Consider the following 18,599-nt stretch of genomic DNA (forward strand, 5'->3'; position numbering starts at 1 on the left):
CCATCCCTGAGGCGGAGCTGCCCGGGGCGGGGATTTCCAGCACAGGATGTTTACGAGTTGTTATTGAGGAAATGACTCAGCACAGGATGTTTACGAGATAGCACTGAGGAAATGACTCAGCACAGGATGTTTACGAGATAGTACTGAGGAAATGACTCAGCACAGGATGTTTACGAGATAGCAGCGCTCCACACCTCTGGACAGGCCCTTCTATGGTGAGCAGTTAGGAGCACTCAGCTCCATGTCTTAGGGTCAGGGGGAGATCTGTCTTGCCTGCTCTGCTATGACATCTTGGGGAAGGCTTTCTCTCATCTTTTTTTAGAATCTTGGCAAAGCTAGGAAGTCATTGTGCCTTGGCATCTAGAGATGGCAAATCTGGGCTGTATGATTCTGGCAGAGTTAGGTATCCAGGCTGTGCTCCTCAAAGAGCATTCTGTTCCTCATGGCAGAGAGTTCTTGCTAGTGAGCTTGTTGCCTCTCAGCCTTCCACATCCAGCCACATCCCTGGAGAAAAGACTCAAGCTGGCAGGAACAATAGGTAGAAATGAAAATACACTAGTGTTTCCAGGAGCCTTAAAATGTTCCCTTCTAAATTTTGATGTTTGAATCTCCTTTCACAGGAGATTCAAGCAAGAATCATAACCAAGGGTTCTTCTCTTTCGTGCTCTGCAGCCTCCTTATGAGACCTAGACAAGTGAGAATCTGTGATTGTCAGACTCACGTGCCATCACAGGGAGAAAGGTCAGGGGCAGCAACCCCACTTGGTAGGTGAGGCAGCTGGGGATTGACCCAATGATATAGGGAGGCCAGCAACCTACCTAAAAATATGGGTGAGAGGTGCCTTCCTACCAATCTTAGTGTAAAGCACCAGGCTGCGCTGCCTTCTGCAGTGTTTGCTAATTGTTCACTTCCAGCAAAATACAACTGGGGACTTTTCCTTTACAGCTTTTGTAAACCTTTAGAATGCCTGGAGCCAGCCACTACCTTTGTTTGTATATCACAGTCAGCTAGTCAGCCTATTTACCTTACTCCTTCCAGTTTACATCTGTGCAGAGAAATCCATGTCTGTGAAAGCACTTCCTGGACTCTCACATGGCACATAGATTTTATTTGATATTATTATAGTATTCAGTTCTTGACTTTTCATTTTTAAAATATAAGTACTTTCATTTTATCATGGCCAATATGATGGCGGTACTAATACCTACCACTCTTCTGAAGTAACTTAGATGGCGCGGTAACCTGAGTAATAGTTAAAACTAAAGTTTCACCCAACCCCTTTCTTTCCGAAAAGCACAGATTGGAATGTGTACACACATATTTACCCAGCAAGGCAAGGGAATGCAAATATCAGTAAAAAGTAAGGTCGCTTATAGCATTTAGGGAAGCTAAATGTATTTTCTTTCTTTTTAAAAAAGTTGTTGTTTTGTTTTAATTATGTATGTTCTTTTGTATTTGTATGAATATGTTCACAAGAATACAGGTGCCCTTGGAGGCCAGAGGCATGGGGGGGGGGGCTACAAGTGCTGTGTGTGGGGTGTCTCTTTACATTGTTATTAGGAGCAGAATTCAGGTCCTCTGCAAGAGCAGTACATACTCTTAATGGCTGAGCCAGCTTTCCAACTCTATAAGTGTGTTTTCAACTACAAAGGATATAACTGGTAAAGTAGAGAGAGGTGTGGGGTGGAGGGAGCAGTGGGGGTGGGGTGGGGTTAATCCAACTGTATATGTAAGAATGAGTATTAGGTAAAATATGTTTTAAAAGAATATTTTTATATTCTTAAAAATACACATGGCTACTTATATGTAGAATTTTTATGTTCTATATAGATGTTATAGAATTCTCTGTTCACAGACTCTTTTTGTTCCATTTTACTGAGGATTGATTGCACCGTACTTTATCACCTATATAGGGGTCTCAAACTATCCTATAACTTAATTGAATCCATGACATAGAAAGATTTAGGTCAATACAGTTAGTATATAGGATGCTTTCATTTCTAAAACTTATTTTTAGCAACGGTGCCTAGAAGCTTCAGATGCCCTTGTGATTTACAAACAGCCTCACCTCCCCAGCTCTCTGTCCTTCTCTGTTGTGTGTGGGCGTCTTATCACACCTCTCCATGCCTCACCCCTACGGTTTTATTTAGAAATCATTCACATTCGTAGAAGGACTGAAAGAACAGCACAGTGAAAATTCTCCTTGCACCTGGGCTCTCCCCTTAGATGAGCCATTTGAGAATAAGTTACAGATAGTATAGGACTTTATTTCTAAATATTTCAGCATCTATCACCTAAGAACAACAAAAAACATTCTCATATATGGATCCCTGTTAATGTCGCACTCAGAAAAACTAACCTTGACACAGTGCCATTATTTGGCACAGTTCATTTTCAAGTGTATCTTTTGTTTTCCCATTCCAGAATCTAGTCAAAGATTGTATATTGTATTTGGTTGTCATATTTCTACAATTCTGTGTTTTTTCTTTCTCCCCTCTTCACTCCTTTGCCTTCTTTCATTTTTTTTCTTCAGAAATTCATATTTTAAAAAACATTTCCAGGCTAGCAATTATATCTTATCATGTACTGTTTATGATTAGTGCAGATTATTCCCCACTGAGAGCTTGGTATGTGTGCACACACACACACATTTTGCCCACTGGGAGCTTGGTGTGTGTGCGCGCACACATTTTGCTTCCCCTTTAAGTGTCCATGAGTTTTTGTGTCCCCCCAGAAAGCACCTGAAGCATCCAGCTTCTTCTTTTTAATTAGAGTTTAGCTGGTTCAAGTCAGTTGTTTCTTTCTCAGCCATAATCAAATCTTCCAGCTTTATACTGATCTAATCTGTGTATGGAAGAAAGCAAATGTTGACTTGAATATTTAGGGCACGTCACTCCTCAGATTAGAGTTTCCTATCACCCTCTGGCTGTGCTTGAAGCTTTGGCAATGTGACATAGTCTGTTATTCCATGCACTCTCTCTAGGTGTAGAGTCTCATTTGTAAACTTGAGGACAAGTCAGAAAAGTTAATATTCTGTGTGGGGCCACATCTGAAGTGAGGAGGTTTGCCCATTTAAGCCCCTTTCCATGTAAATACTCCTTAAAAGTTTTAAGTTAGGATAATAAGAAAGACAGATTTTCAGAAATTAAATAGGAAGAAATATTTCTACATTAAAGATCTTGGCCCTATCTCAACATTTGTCAAAAAGAACAGTTTATTTTTATTTTTAATTTGATTGGTTGGCTGGTTTTGCCATTCCCCCTTGAATCTTAATGTGTCTGTGCCATTTCTTCATGAGCTCATTGAATTTTAGGAGCAGCTACTAACTTAGAAGATAGGAAATCACAGATGTGTGGCCACAGTTGGGCAGTGTGGGAGAAGGTGGGAACACATGTTCAGCTTGTTAGAAATTCATTTCCTTGAGGATGGACGCTTTCTCCATCCACAGGTGAGCATACAGTGTTGTGCAAGAAAATGCTGCTTCGCCATAACAACAGAAAATACGGCACTGGGCACTTCTACTGCATTAAGAAATACGGTGTCTGTTCTGCTGGAGAGAGTGTAGAGAGCATCACAAACGGTGCTGTTATTGCTGAAGGGGAAGTAGTACTTTGACATAATATATAATTGTGACCCCCCTCATATACCTTGCTGTGGGTTGTGAATCCAGGCTAAAAGCTCTCTGGAGCTCTCTGAACCTTTTCCAGTTACCCCTGGGTATCCTTGAAAAGCTTGCAAGCAAAGGATCCTCCTGATGCACGTGTTGCCTTTATTAATACTCTCTCTCTAAAGCCAGGATTCCCGGTTATCTACCAATGGCTTTCATTTCACTGTATGGTCCAGTCTTGCAAAGTAAAGATTCTTCCCTTAGCAGGCAAGGAAGCAGACTTGGAGAGGTCAGGGGACTGGCAAAGGCCAGAAAGCAATAGCACAGTGATAGCAAGGTTCAAATCCAGGTCGCTCTGACTCACTTTGCCCTGTGCTGCAGGCTCTGTAAAAGTCTGTTTTGAGATCCGGTTTATTGTCAGAGGGTAATACCAGATTAGTAACTGCTGAAGACCGGAGAAAACAGGAAGAAACCAGTTACCCTGCATACCCTGTTTTGTGTTTTACTGGTTGCCAGTCACTCTGACTTTCCCATCTAACTGGGATAACTGGCCAAGAATGAGACTAAACCAACAACTTCCAGTGCCAACATGAAAGCAAAATAACCAGACAATGTTGTGAGAGAACACTTATTTTTTATTTTTTATTATTAAATTTACTTATTTATTCTCTTTACAACCCAGTATCAGCCCTTCCTCTCCTCCCAGTACTTTCTCATATTTTTTTTCTTTTAAACCCAAGTGGAGGCAGTCTCCCCACTTGGCCCCAGGATTGCTTTTCGTTGCTTAAATACTCAGGGGTTAATCTCAGACTTCAGTATCCTGTAACCCAGGAAAGAGCAGGAGAGTCTGCTCCAGTGCCCACCGCCAGGCTTGCTAGCAGTGGTGCGAGCTGGCTGGGCTGCCTGAGCTTGCTAGTTGGCAGAGACAGCAGAAAAAAATGAGGCTTCTGATCAAAGCATTGTTCTTACCCTCATCTTGATGACCTGTGAGGGGTGGAGCTAGTACAAGATGACTGGAAATACAGGGGCCTTGAAACTAGACCATAGGAACTCCTGACCACACCATCTTTCCACAGGAGTGCTTGCCTGTGTAAGAATATGGGGTTTCCCACCTTGCTTAGAGGGACTTAAATAGAGGGAATTTTCTCCTTCCCTGTGCTAAGCATGAAGACATATGTAAGCTGTATGAGTATCCTTGCATGTATGTATCCAATGACAGCATTCCAACCAGTATTTCCAGTGGTCAGATTCCCAATTAACTCTCTTCACCACCAAGTGACTGCTTAGTGAGGTTACTTAAGGAAGCAGGGAGCTCCCGCATTGGTTTAGGGCTTGGTAAAAGAGCTCAGTGGTGAGGACAGGTGCTGTCTATACGGATCAGGAAGTTCACGCTTTGAGACAAATTTATGGTTAGCAATAACGGGCCATTTTACTGCCTTGTTTTTACTTAATAAATTTTAATTTCTTTCTCTCCATAAATTAAAACATTTACCGTGCTATATCCTAATTATTAGATTTGTCATCTACAGCATAAATTTCACAGAATAATTGCCATTTGGGCTTTTAGGGAGACATCACCTTATAGTCTTTTATTTTAATAATTGAGTAGCTGGATTTTCAGTAGAGACACAGTCATGCTGTGTTGCCTCCACTTTCAAAGGATGTACTGATAGTACTCATTAGATTATGTGTGTCATAGCATCATGGACTGACCAGGTAAAGGACTGCCAGAGGAATGGTGTGAGTTGCAGACTTTTGAAAGATGTGCATTTTTCCTTTGAAATACATCCCAGCTATTTTCCAGGATAGGGTCCTAGAGACAGTTTTAATGAACTATATTTATAACTAATATAATTTCCCATAAAATGTTCAAATCCTAGATAAATAATTTGAGTAGGTTGCAAACCTTTCTTCTGTCCATTTGAGTTCATTCAGTTGAAGCCAGGTGGAGGAGCTACATATGTTCCTTATAAAATAGTAGCACTCCATCACTCCTGCCTTCCAGTCTGAGGAACGGGAGCCACAGAATTTCTAGTTTTGTGTAGGCTGAACAGACTCAAGAATATGGCACTTTATTATTATTTATTTATCAAAAGAAAGAGTCATGGGAGTGGATGGAGAAGTGTATGTACTTACTGTTACATTTGAAGCCTGCACCCAGATCCATGCCTGCCATTCCCCTGATCTTCCTGGTGCAGAGCTAGGGCCAGTGCCAGTTGGCTCTTAGCTGGGTTTGACCAACAGGATGCTTTTCTGAAAATAGCAGATAAGAGGAAGGAAGCAATGGGTGCTTTTCTTCCCTTTTCTACCTTTGCCAGCCCTGGAGAGAGAGAGAGAGAGAGAGAGAGAGAGAGAGAGAGAGAGAGAGAGAGAGAGAGAGAGAGAGTGTGTGTGTGTGCGCGCGCGTGTGCATGCGCCACGCGCGCGCTTTGTGACTGCAGCTCTGCAGCTCTGCAGCTCCTAGGATGCAGATCCATCATGTTCCCGGTATTCTCTAGAAGCCCTACCTTTCCTCTCTGTCCCTGCAGCCCTAGGATGGGGTGACTTGTTGCTGTGGGGACTCCCCCTAGTTGCCCCAGGTGTCTTTGACACCTCTACCCTTCTGTCATCTGTGTAATGAAATCTTTGCTCTTAATTTGTTCTATTTTACATGCTAAGAGTATTTTCCTTTTCCTGACCAATACATTTCTAGAATAGCTTTGCTTTTATCTCATAGCTATCGTCATTGGGATGTTGATAAAGGGAATGGTAAGTTATTCATCATCTTAGCTAATGTTTAATCAGTTTGGTATTATAGTTAGGTGATGGGGCAAAAGAAGAACCAAGCAGAATGATACGACTGTCCTCTAAGAAGTCAGCCTATGAAGTGGGTGGTGCTTCTCCGAGGGCTGTGGGAGCCAAGGAGTGTTTGCATTGGAGTAGTGATGGGTAAGAGCTCACACATCCAAGGGTCTAGTTGGAAGCAGCAGTTTGTACAGAGGAACACACTAGTGTGGCCAACTAAAGAGTGTTGGGTGGGTGTAATTGACAAGAGGGCCAATTCAGCTGGATCATTTAGGGACTGACGAGTCTCTGAGCACTTGGTGATGGGAGCAGTAAAGCAGAACTTTAAGCAGAGGAAGTATTGGAACACACCGATTCTAACAAAGGCTACTTTTGGAGACGAGAATAGGAGGAGACCTCGAGGCAGACTTTCACTAGGTGAAGGGGCAGAGCCTTGGTGGAGAAGGGTGGGTTTGCCTGGAATCCTGGATTCTCAGCAGATACAGGAGGGAGATGATGTATTGAGGAATTTGGGTGATTATTTTACATGTGCCTGACAGTGCATCAGGTGAAGTTTGTTGAACTCAGGGAGCAGGACTTCTGTGTTTAGGTAATAGCTAAGTGAATTCTACACTAGAAGACCTTTTGCAATGTTGGGATCACAGCCTCTCCTTAGAGGTCCCAGGCATAATTCTGGGTTGTTTATTCTGCCCTAGGAGCTGGGTATATTTAATTTAGAGTATAAAAAATTATGGTTGCAGTGCTGCTCCTGTTTTACAGAGAAGCCAAATCAATGGGTCTAAGAACCGGTCAGTATCCCTGTTTACTGCCCACCACACCTGGTTTCCTCCTCTAGATTCAGATCCTCACAGTCTCTCTCCTTTAGTCATGAAATCTGTTGACTACCCATCCACTGTGTACTTCATCCCCGACTCTGCCTATCACAACCTCCTTATCTTTCGATGAAAGAATCAACTTTCTAGCTGAGAAGTCATAGTATGAGTTCTTGTGTCAGAAGTCTACCAGTGGGACATTCTCTGCTAACTTATAAACTCCACGAGCCCACCTGTCGGCAAACCTCCCACATGCTGAAGACTGTATACTGAATCTTTCAGAAAGTTGGAGGTAGCACCTGTGGAGCTGAGCTTTTGGAAACAGATCTATAGAGCTAGCAGCTGGTAAGAAATAAAATAGCAGAGACAGGGGACACCTTAAGTGGCCTGTAATGGGTTTGTTTGAGGTGCTGTTCTGAGGTTATGGCAAATGTAGTTTAAAGAGATAAAACTAACTCCCTCTACTCTTTGAAGATTCAGAGATGAGGTAGTGGTTACAAGTCTGAGTTCTGCAGTCCCACTGCTTGTCTTACTGTGCGTACCAAATTACTTCATCTTGATGCTTCCCTTCAGTACCCATAACGAGACATAACCTGACAGTATCTACCTTCAGATTACTAGGCGGACAACATGACAAATGGGCATTCATGCTTGCTGTGGGTCATACCTGACACCAAAGGGGGGTCTCTAAAGGCTCAGCTTAGAAACGCATGTGTTTGAGTACTAGAGAATTTTGACTTACTTCCACATAAGAGTTGGTAGGGCTAACCCTATAATCTTTATAGTCACTAAAATTAATTGTTGTCACTGAAAGAAAACTCTGGAACATGCTTTGGTACAAGTTGGTTGTTTGCATTCTCAGGCTACTCCTTTGATTCACTTTGTTACTTAGAGAAGTTCCAGAAACAAGTTCAAAGGCCAGAGGGTAGCAGGTACACACTGAAAGAGCCATCACTGCCTCTGTGGAAGTTTGCTGTTACCCTCATCCTCATTTGAGTTCACTATACATGAGTTGAGCACCACTCTTCAGTTTCTGACAGAGTCCAGAGATAGAGGCTGAACAGAGTTCCCATTCTCAGAAATTTGTCATTATATAGAACTTCATGGAACAGATTTGACCCATTGTGTTGCAAGCACAAATGGAGCACAGTTGAGGGAGGCCTAGGAAGGATAGTAACCATGGTACAGGGTGGTGACATCTCAGTAAGATCTTGCAGGGCCTGTAAGAGTGGGGATGTGCAGGCTTGTATAGGAGAACTGACCCATAAGTGAGAGGAGGGCAGAGTGTAGGAAGACCTGAGTCTGAAGGTGTAGGAAGGAGCTAGAGCATGCCAGAGCAGGGCCTTCTGTTGTGGGCATGTTTGGACTATAGAGAGACCTTAGGTAACAAAATGTGACAAGATACATTTTTAACAGCATCACTCTGGTGATGGAATATTGGCTTGAAAAAGGCAGGGTTGTCTCATTCCCACAGGTTGATCAAGGGCAGGGACAGGGACAAAGTCCTATTTATCTCTGTGTCCCTGATGTTCAGTACATTATAGACATTCAGGAAATATTTTGGAATGAAGACAGCTCAAGTTGAATTTTTTTCATTTTTCGCTCTATCCTCAGAACATGCTGACCTGGCCTTCCATCTGTCACGAGCAGCTTGAGTAAGATCATCATAAATTCTCTTTTCTTGGCATTCTTTTAGCTGGTACTCTGTTTACTAGCCCTCTGTGCAACTGTAGTGCCATGACGATTGATGGTTATAATTCTGACCCTGAAGCATTTCAAGGCTCCTAAATCATCAGAAAAAGATTAAAGTATATTCAATATCACTCTAATGTTTGTGTGTTTTACTGCAGTCTTATTCTTTGGAAATTGATGGCTTATAAAGTGCCTGTGTACTTGATAAGTACACAGTGAGAATATGTGGTTGCCCACAACTCCAGACTCTCTCCTGGTACCAGAACAGGCAACTAACATGGTCAGAACAGAGTGACCTAGGGGAGAAAGCATGCTGGGACAAACGTAAGAGGAAGCAGACACTGGAAAACCAGTGAAGTCAGATAGCACATCAGAGAGGTGGAGACTGTAATAGCAGACAAGCTGTGCCCCAGCCTCAGAAAGAGCACAGCCCAGGGCTGGGGTTCCGGAATTATTATAGTTTGTATGCCTTCACCCCTGTCACCAGGCTCAGATGGGGCAGAGCTCTCCCCAGCTCAATTAGTATTGCAATAACAACTGTTCCGTGGGATGTCAAACACTGGCAAGTGAAAGCACGGATAATTAGATCATCCTGGTCCCCATGCACATCTTTCCTTGAAAGCCATGATTATTACAGAGCTGACTATTAAGAGACCCAGAATGAAGACCTTGAAAATTCTGGAAGATGGCTCCATTGGTGACTATCTTAGATCGAGAAAGAAGGATATGATGCCATCTCTGGGGGAATTTGTTTGGGTTTCCTTTGGGAGCTTGTGTTTTGCCATCATTAGAGATCTGTCTATGTTTTGTTACACAGTTTACTTCCAAGTCTGTCTGACCAGTCAGTTCTCATCTTCTCAGCTGAGAAAGCCTGTCTCCACCTGAGCCACAGGGATCCAGCTGCCACCCAGGCAAGGGCATGCTGGCTTCAGAGCTGCCTTCACTTACCACCAGGCTCCTTAGTCAAGGCTCTCAGGTCTCTTTAGAGGGGCCTAGCTTTTCTGTCTCCTAAATACTGGGGCAGTACTAATTTCCTTCTTTCCAGGGCTGCTTTAAAGGCTGAAGTAAGTAGTTCCTGTGAAAACTCACTGGAAAGCACCACCTAAACTAACCTGGTAGACATAAATACTCTGTCATATGCTGCATGCAATGACACAGAGAAAGAAGTGTTAACTATACCAGAGAATACCACACATCTTCCATTAGAATGCAGAACTTATCTCATCTCCCACGTTCAATAGCCTCACAGATCTTTCCAGAATACAATGGGTTATTAGTAAGCCATTGAGTCCCTATAATGGGGTAAGTAGATGTTGTAGGTGTTACTTGGTCTGCAAGGTATATATCACGTTCCTTTTTGGAAAACTGAGGCGGTTTGTCTGTAGCTGTCCAGAGTAGAAGTGGAGTATGGACACGGTTCTAGAACTTAGCTATCACATTATATTACCAGTAATTATCTAGTCTGTAACCTCCAAAGCTGTCCCCAGCCTTGGGACTAGGAGAGTAGCTAGTTGTCTCTTGGGTCCAGTGGAAGCTAAGAGCTCCAGGAGCCCTGCTAAGCCCAGAGCACAAGGCCCTGAGGACACTGATACCAGGACATCTGAAGGAGGTGGCCACGCCTGGGAGACAGTGCCCCAGCCCCTGACAAAGCAGCTGTGGCTATTTTGTTCTTACAGTTTTTTTCTTTTTTTCTACTACTGAGGCCATACCATCAGTCTCGTGGATCCCCTGTCCCTCTCAGGTCACTCTTCACCACAGCAGGATCCTTCCCTGACACACCACACATACAGACTGAGTAGCTCCTGATTGTGTTTGCAGAGAGAGAAAGAGGGGAGTTAGTCTATGTAGTAACAGCTCTGCTGAGCATTTTGAAACTCTTCTCTGATGCTGTGTACGGGAAGGTCCCTGGGATGGCTGCACGCATGTTCCTTAATAGCTTTCTGATTCTCAAAGCTGACCATACAGAGAAACAGATAACTCCTGTTGAAGGGCCCAGTTGAATATTCAGTATGATATCAGATAGGAGCAAAGCATCTGTTTGGCCTGTGGTTCTAAAGAAGCTTGTGTGGTGTTTGTAAAGGTTCTCAACAGGAGGTGTGTGGAAGCCGCGGTGATGACTGGCTTAGCACTGAACTGCCACATAAACAAGAAGTCCTTGTTTGACCGGAAGCACTACTTCTACTCAGACCTTCCTGTAAGTATGCTATGTGATCTGCACTTACAAGTACTCAGCACTGGGGCCTGCCTTGGGGGATGGAAGCAAAGTCCAGGGAATACCCCACTCGTATTTTCCATCAGCCCTCTGTCCATCGCAGCAGGAAGTTCTGGCCAGCCCTAATGAAGGCAGAGGCCCCCTGGAGTTTCCTAGATTGGATGTGATTGTCCTGATTGCTGACTCCTTGCTTTGTCCTGTGCTTCTGCTGGTTCACTCATAATTGAACAGGGCCCAGGAGAGGCCAGTGCTGTCAGGTTCTCCCAGCCATAGTATTTGGTGCTAATTGCCTGTTAGGACAAAGGCTAGCCTTGTGGCTGACGCTGCTGTTAGTTCCCACTGTCACGGCAAATACCGGAAGAATGTGCCTCTTTTATGTAGACGTTCCTAATAAGAAGGAGACATCTGTCATCTCCCAAGGAGCAAGTAACTGGACAGAAGTGGGCAGAGTAGTGAGCCAAAATGAGCACAAGGAGCTGAGCAGCAAACTCAATCTTTCCTGCTCCCCCCCAAACTTAGAAAGGTTCTTTCTTAAAGTGTTGTCAGTGGGAATAAGAGACAAACTCAAATGTTGAATGGGTTTCTGAAAATAATGTGTCATTTAATCAGATATTCTAATAGCTGAGTATGATTTATTAAAAAGCAATAGCAATAAACATTGCTGTGCATCCTTCTCCTGGAACTGAAGACTGGAAGAGTTGGGGTTTGGTGGTGTGGACATAAGTGGATATAAATAAAAAGGAGAGCAAGTAGGAGCCTGTCACTTCCCCACAGCCCCAACGTCACGAGCTCTGTTGTATAAAATCCAAAGAAATGTTTCATTTTTCAGTACTAAGGATGCAGCCTAGGGCACTGCACATGCTAGATAACTCTGTCTCACCTGACTCATATACCACACTGGAAATGTTTTCATTGTAGCTTGTTCTTCCTGGACTGGGCAGTTCAGCATATCCAGAGCAGATGGTTATGGTATTGCACAGGACATGTTTATGCTACAGTGCATTTGTTGTTTATCTGAAACTCAGATTTAGCAAGGTGCCCTAGTGTTTTGTCCAGCAACCCAGACCAGAATTCAAGTTTATACATGAAGACTTCTATCTGAGCATAGGTAGGAAGTTAGCCTTCCTACAGTTCCCCAAGTGTGATCCTAGGGCACCCAGTACCAACATTTCCCAGAGCCTTGTTAGGATTATAAATTTTCCAGCCTTACTCCAAGCCTGCATCAAAAACCTTGAGGGTGGTATTAAGCATGCTGTGGTTTGACATGTCCACTTGATTGTCTGAGGATGTAGAAGTTTTAAAAATCCTTTCACTGGCCTACTAGGGAGATATACAGACTTGGGCCATTGTGGCTTAGGGATCTCCTGCATCTGTGTGTGGCTTTAGGCAATACCCTTGACCCCCTCTTGCGTCCACTACATGGCTTGAGGGATTGAATAAGGGCAACAGTATCCAGCAAGTACTGCAGATGCTTTAGCCATTATTTTCTCTTTATCTCCCGTCTTTTCATTGCTCTGTATTCTCAGCATGTGTTGAAAGTAATTCTTCTTTTCCATTTAGAGCAGTGGTTCTCAGCCTTCCTAATGCTGAGATCCTTTAATACAGCTCCTCGTGTTGCAGTGACCCCCCCCCACCATGAAATTGTTTTCATTACTACTTCATAACTGTAGTTTTGTTACTGTTATAAATCATAATAAAAATATCTGTGTTTTCCATTAGTCTTAGGCAACCCCTGTGAAAGGGTTATTCATCCTCTAAAGGGGTTGTGACTCTCAGGTTGAGAACCACTGATTCAGAAGGAGGGACAGCATCCTCACAGCAGCTATCAGTTATTTCATGCTCTACGCTATCCATTAGCCAAGTGTGCTCATAACACAGCACTTTCTGGCCTGAGGAACAGGGAAGGACAGTTGGCATGGTTGCCTACCTGTAAGAGCAGAACTCAACAAAGTAAATGCAGTGGCAGTTGCTGTAGGCCATGCTGCAAGTAGATGGCTAACTGCTTAGCCAGCATTCCCCAATAAGGGGCTCAGCAGGAGCCTGGTGATGAGATGCAGAGTTTAGGCTAATGAGCTAAATGAAAACAATAAATTCTTCTCTTAGGGGCTTCTGACAGTGAGGTTATTGTTATTCCCCAAAATGGGACTGCAGCAAGCAAGGTAGGATTTGTGTTGCTAATTGCATCATTATTAGGGGCAAGAGACCTTGGGTGGGTAATGGGGTAATGGGAAAAGCCAGAAGAAGACAGGTTAATTATGCCAGCAGTGTATAAAGTAATTTTTTTTTTTTTGTCTCCTTGTTTCTTCTGTTATTTGGGTCTGTTTCAAGTGAACCTTTATGATGTGAAAAAGAGAAGCGAATCCCAGCTTTCAGTCCTGGACTAGCAACTAAATCCTTGTTTGTTTGCGAGCAGGCTGGCTACCAGATCACCCAGCAGAGGCTCCCAATTGCTGCCAATGGACACTTGACCTACTGTATCTATCTAGGGAAGAAACCCAGTCAGGAGACCACCAAGACAGTGAGGATCAAGCAGATCCAGTTGGAGCAGGACAGTGGCAAAAGCCTCCATGACGACCTGAGGTCACAGACGCTCATTGATTTGAACAGAGCCGGTAGGCTGGGTCTGCCCTGCTTCTTCCAGCCCTCTCTGCTCCGGGGTTGTAGGCATTTCACTTCCCTTCTAGACTTTCTCAAACCAATTGAGAAAGCAGACACAGGAGCCTGATGGACAGAGATCAAAATATCCATGTGGGTATTGGCAGAGCTGATGGGAGTGCACGGCCTGAACCATGCTCACTGCTAGGCCTGCCAATTACTCAGCCCTAAAATCAGACAGACCTATCTGCCCTGTCACGGCCCACAGCTGGATGTCCTTAAGCAGATGTTGAAAGAAATGAACCAAAGTTAAAAATCGACAAGGTTCAGAAGTGGGGGAAGGAGGGGTGGGGCTGCTTTGAGGGTCCTGCCAGGTTTTCCCACGATTTTCCAACTCCTTAGCTGATGAGTCTGTCAAGCCCACGCCAGGCTGACTCACCTCTCTTTGGTAGGAATTGGCCTTCTTGAAGTGGTCCTGGAGCCTGACCTGTGCTGTGGAGAAGAGGCAGCCCTAGCTGTCAGGGAACTGCAGCTGATCCTTCAAGCCCTGGGCACCAGCCAAGCCAACATGGCAGGTAGAAGCTGTGTGGACAGTGTCTCTGCTCCGCATCATCTCCTCTCTTTTCTGGCACATTCAGCATTTAGCCTATTGCACCCCATTTTTTCTCATCTTAGAATTCCTCTTGGGCTCTTTTCATTAGTCCCAAACCAAAAATAGACACAAACATTGCATGCACATTGAGCCAGAGAGTGTGAGATAGAAGTCAAGAGATAAGATTTACCTTCTCCCTGCCTGTTCCATGAGAAGTGTGGAGATCATGAGGTGTGTTCAGTTCAGACCTTTCAGAAAAGGACACTGTTTATGAATACTATTTAATTTTGTGAGTTCTGTACACATAGACAGTTGCTATTTGGGGAAGATCTCTTTCTCATCTTTTGCAAAATGTTCATCTATCTTGAAGCATGATCTACCCTGATTTGATGATTATACATTATACATACATAGGTATGTGGAAATAGTAAGATGTTAAACTGTATCCCATTCATTTGTACAATTAAAACACCTTTAAGCCCAGTACCCAGAACACAAAGGCAGGTGGATCTCTGTGAGTGCAAAGCTAGCCTGGTCTACAGAGAGCATCTGAGGCCAGTGAAGACCAAATAGGGACACCCTACCTCAAGAAACAACAACAGTTACCCAATATATTATTTTAAAACTCGAGTAAAAATTTTTATGTGTGTGCAGGTAAAGCCAGTTTATTGGCTCTGAAATAAAGTTATGATTACATAGGCCTAGAGATACAGCTCAGTAGAGTGCTTACGTGGCATGTGTGAGGCCTAGGTTCAGTTCCCAGCACTACAGACAGACAAAGATTATGTCAAACTGCCTTGATCTTAAAGATCAAACAGGGAGACACTTGTTCTCCTGGGTCTGGAGTGTGATGAAATTACATTATGTACATGAGTGAAACTATCATAACGAACATTACTTAAAGTAAATCATAGATCTGCTGACTTCTGTTTCTTCATGACAGCTTTGTTATAGGCCTTGCTCAGTGTTCCTTTGCCTTCCCTTAAATCCCTGAGAGGGAATGTCTTCCACGGGTTTTCCCCATTTTTCCTTTCCAGAGAATGTAAAACCTCCCGCCATGCCTGGGACCCTTCCTAACAGAGCAGAAGCTCAGAGTTTACAGTCTTGTTTCCATAGCGTGCACATTACAGTGGCCACAGTGGACGTTTAGTAAGTGTCATTAATGGTGATGCCAACTGCCTACTGGTGCTTAGTACTGTGGGCACCCTTATCACATCACATATGTTTGCATGTTACAGAGGGCCTTTTATAAATGTCATACTTGTCACATAGAACATCTTACAAATGGTAAATTGTAACTTCAAGAGTCCTAGCACAAGTGAGACCTGAAGACCAAGCTCGCTTTTTTGCCCTCATCTTTAAACTAAAGGCTGGAGAAACAGCCCCATGAGTCTTAGTGGCATAAAGATTAGATGTGTGGGAATAAGGGAATTCTCTACTTTCCATTTATCACTCATGCTGCTGTTTTGTCTACAGAATGTAAATGAAATGTGAGCAGGTTGGATGGTTAGCCATTAATGCACTAAGCATTGATTCTGTATCATGTATTTACCGCCCACAAACCTATGAAATAATCAACAGGCCACTTGTTAGCCTGAGGAAGATTCCCATCTGCATCCTAATGAAGAGGGAAGTCATAATGGCAAGACCACCTGGGCTGAGGGAGAGTCCCCTTCAGGTTCTAGTGAGGACAGACAGAAGCCACAAGGCAAGACCATCTGAGCTGAGGGAGAGTCCCCTCTGGGTCCTTACAAGAGGGAAGCCACAGTGGCAAGAGCTTAAGAGTCAGTGGCTGCAGCGGGTCATTAGATGTCATTTGTTGTGACACTGCTGTACTTCAACACATACCTGCAGCTTTGCTTCCGGTACAGCAGCCAAGAAGCTCAAGTGCGTTGGAGCACTGAGGGCTGCTTGCAGGCTTCAAGAGTCCGCTTCTGGGCCATTAGCATTTGTTGAGCCTAAATGCCTTTGCTCATTGATTTTTTGCATCCCACCACTTCGAGATTGTTGTATCAACACTGGTGACTGCACTTGGAACTGAAGGCTATCTTGAAGAGGTGCCCCTGGAGACCAGTAAACTTAGTGCCTATGGACTGAAGTGTGAACTGTTCTGGGTTCTATTTAGCGAGTTCCTGGTAGTTTTGCTGATGAGCATGGACCCTGTAGCCTAATGTCTGAGTCATTTCTTTCTCATGTTCAGCATGTTGCTGCTGTTAAGAGAGATCCCTAAAGCAGTGTGTTAATCCAGATATGAATGAAAGTAGACCTACTAAGTATTCCAACCCATTGGTAAAGTAGAGTAGTGTATCTACTAGTTGGAATGTTTAGTCTGTGCTTATTAAAAGTTTATCCTGTAACTTAAAAAAAATAAAACATTTCTGGGAGATGGTGATATGCCTGTTTACAAGTAAAGAGACTGAGGCTAAGACTCGTTAGAAGTGTCTGTACTACAACTGAGCCCAAGTGTGCATCCTTTCTTTAGCCATGGTATCATTCTTCCCAGTGGTAGCTGGCTGGTGTTATGCTGCTGTAGATATCTGCATAAGAGAAATAGGTAGTGAAGCATGCGTGTGGACAGAGAGCCGGAATCTGAGTTAGAATCCAAGCCTGTGGCTTTTAGCACTTTTAAAAGTCATTCTCTAATAGCAACAGAAGAGAAAAAGAAGCCAGGAGTCAGAACTGGGGTTCTGGTAGAGAGGCAGTTTGAAATGCCGCAGGAATACCCAAGTGCCTTTGTGTTAGCACTGCACTACAGAGAATGGGTGTACTGGTAGCTGTAAAGCTGCACACCCGACAGAAGGCCTGTGCTGGGTGCGTGCTGTGTGCCTTCAGCAACAGTAGGAAGTAGGGCTGCTTCCACAGCATCTCCACTTACTTGGATAAATATGTTTTATGAGTTATGTTCAGTAAAACTTGGTCACTTTTGACTGGGAATGTAGCTCAGTGATAGAACCCTTGTCTAGCATGTGTGAGCCTAGACTCTACCCCAGCACTACAAACAGGTTTTACTCACTCCTGCCCCCACATTCTCTTTACTCTCTGGAGATTATTCAGCAGCCAGAATGACTCCACAGACCTCCCCATCCAAGCCACAGACTCCCAGTGATTGCAGACTCCCATTTCTATCCAAGTTTTTTATTCTTGTTGTGCAATGTGTTTCAAAAGAAGAGCGTGCCCACTCTGTCAGTGTGCTCAGTGGTGTAGTGTGTGGTTTAACTGTTACAAATGTCTACTGGAGAAGCTAGAAACTGAGCTTGATGACATCCTTACACGGGAATGAAGGCCCCTCGGTGGGACAGAATGCACAGAGGTAAACCTGACTGGTAAGGCTTTCATGTCCTTGAGGTAATTTGACTTCCTTTGTTTAAAAGGCATTTTGTCTTCATGAAGTAGAGTATCTTTTGTTAATGTCTGGTACTGTATCTGGATCCAGGCTGGCGAACTCTCTTTCAACACGGCAGGATACTAAGTGACTCTCCTGAGACATTTATGTAGTGTGGTATTCTCTGGGAGAGACTAAAACTCATGCCTTTATTTCTCTTCCAAATTAGAATTCTAAATCATGAAAGACAGTGTCATCTTTAAAAGCGAGTAGTAATTCAGGGTCCCTTGAGGGTTGTTTTTTTTTTTTCCTCTAAAACTGTCTCCCAAGCATTGAGGTTTGGTCGTGCAGAGCTCAATATACTTGGGCAGTTTTCCTTTGCACTTTATGGGCCTTTCATGTGATTCCAATTGTAGATTAGTTCTAGTCAGACGGAATTGTAGAGCTTACCTGAAAACTACTATGAGACAGAAACCAGCCTGCTTGCTTATTGCTCAGGAGATCACAGTATGTTGGGATTCATCATTCAATGGGGTTTAATTCATTGGATAATAACAGTGAATCAGATCTAGCTCTGGATTCTGAAAAAGGCCTTGTCTATGCTGTGAAACCCTTACCCTCACCAGGAAATACATCAACAAGCAAAACAAGAATAATTATGATCATTGTTTTAAAGAAATAAATGACTCTAAGTGCCAGAATAACTTGGAAAGTGGCAATATTGCTTTTATAGGCCACTCAGCAGAGTTGATGTTTAGTTAAGAACTAAAGAATGATTCAAGGCCCTAGGCAGCCTAGAACTAGGTGATAAGCTTCCAGGAAATAGCTAAGTCAAAGAGTCTGGCCTGAAAAAGAGTTCACAAAATACCACCAAGGTTACCAAGGTGAAAGGTAAGTGGAGACCAGTTTGGCAGAATTCAAAAGTGTAGATCTTCCATGTGATGTGGGAATCATGGAAGGATTCAAGGGAGAGAAAGAAACTA

At 43.6% G+C, this 18,599-nt stretch overlaps 1 protein-coding gene across 1 annotated transcript in view; it reads left to right on the forward strand.

Moving 5' to 3' along the window:
- Gatb (glutamyl-tRNA amidotransferase subunit B) overlaps window positions 1–18,599 on the forward strand; it is a 74,619-nt gene that overhangs the window by 19,201 nt on the left and 36,819 nt on the right. The window contains exons 3-5 of the mRNA XM_021157655.1: window positions 10,976–11,089; window positions 13,521–13,719; window positions 14,155–14,277. Coding sequence (XP_021013314.1) covers window positions 10,976–11,089; window positions 13,521–13,719; window positions 14,155–14,277 — 436 coding nt within the window. The remainder of the gene's footprint in view (window positions 1–10,975; window positions 11,090–13,520; window positions 13,720–14,154; window positions 14,278–18,599) is intronic.

The sequence above is a fragment of the Mus caroli genome, chromosome 3 (genome assembly GCF_900094665.2).
Source record: "Mus caroli chromosome 3, CAROLI_EIJ_v1.1, whole genome shotgun sequence".
In the NCBI taxonomy this organism is placed as follows: domain Eukaryota; kingdom Metazoa; phylum Chordata; class Mammalia; order Rodentia; family Muridae; genus Mus; species Mus caroli.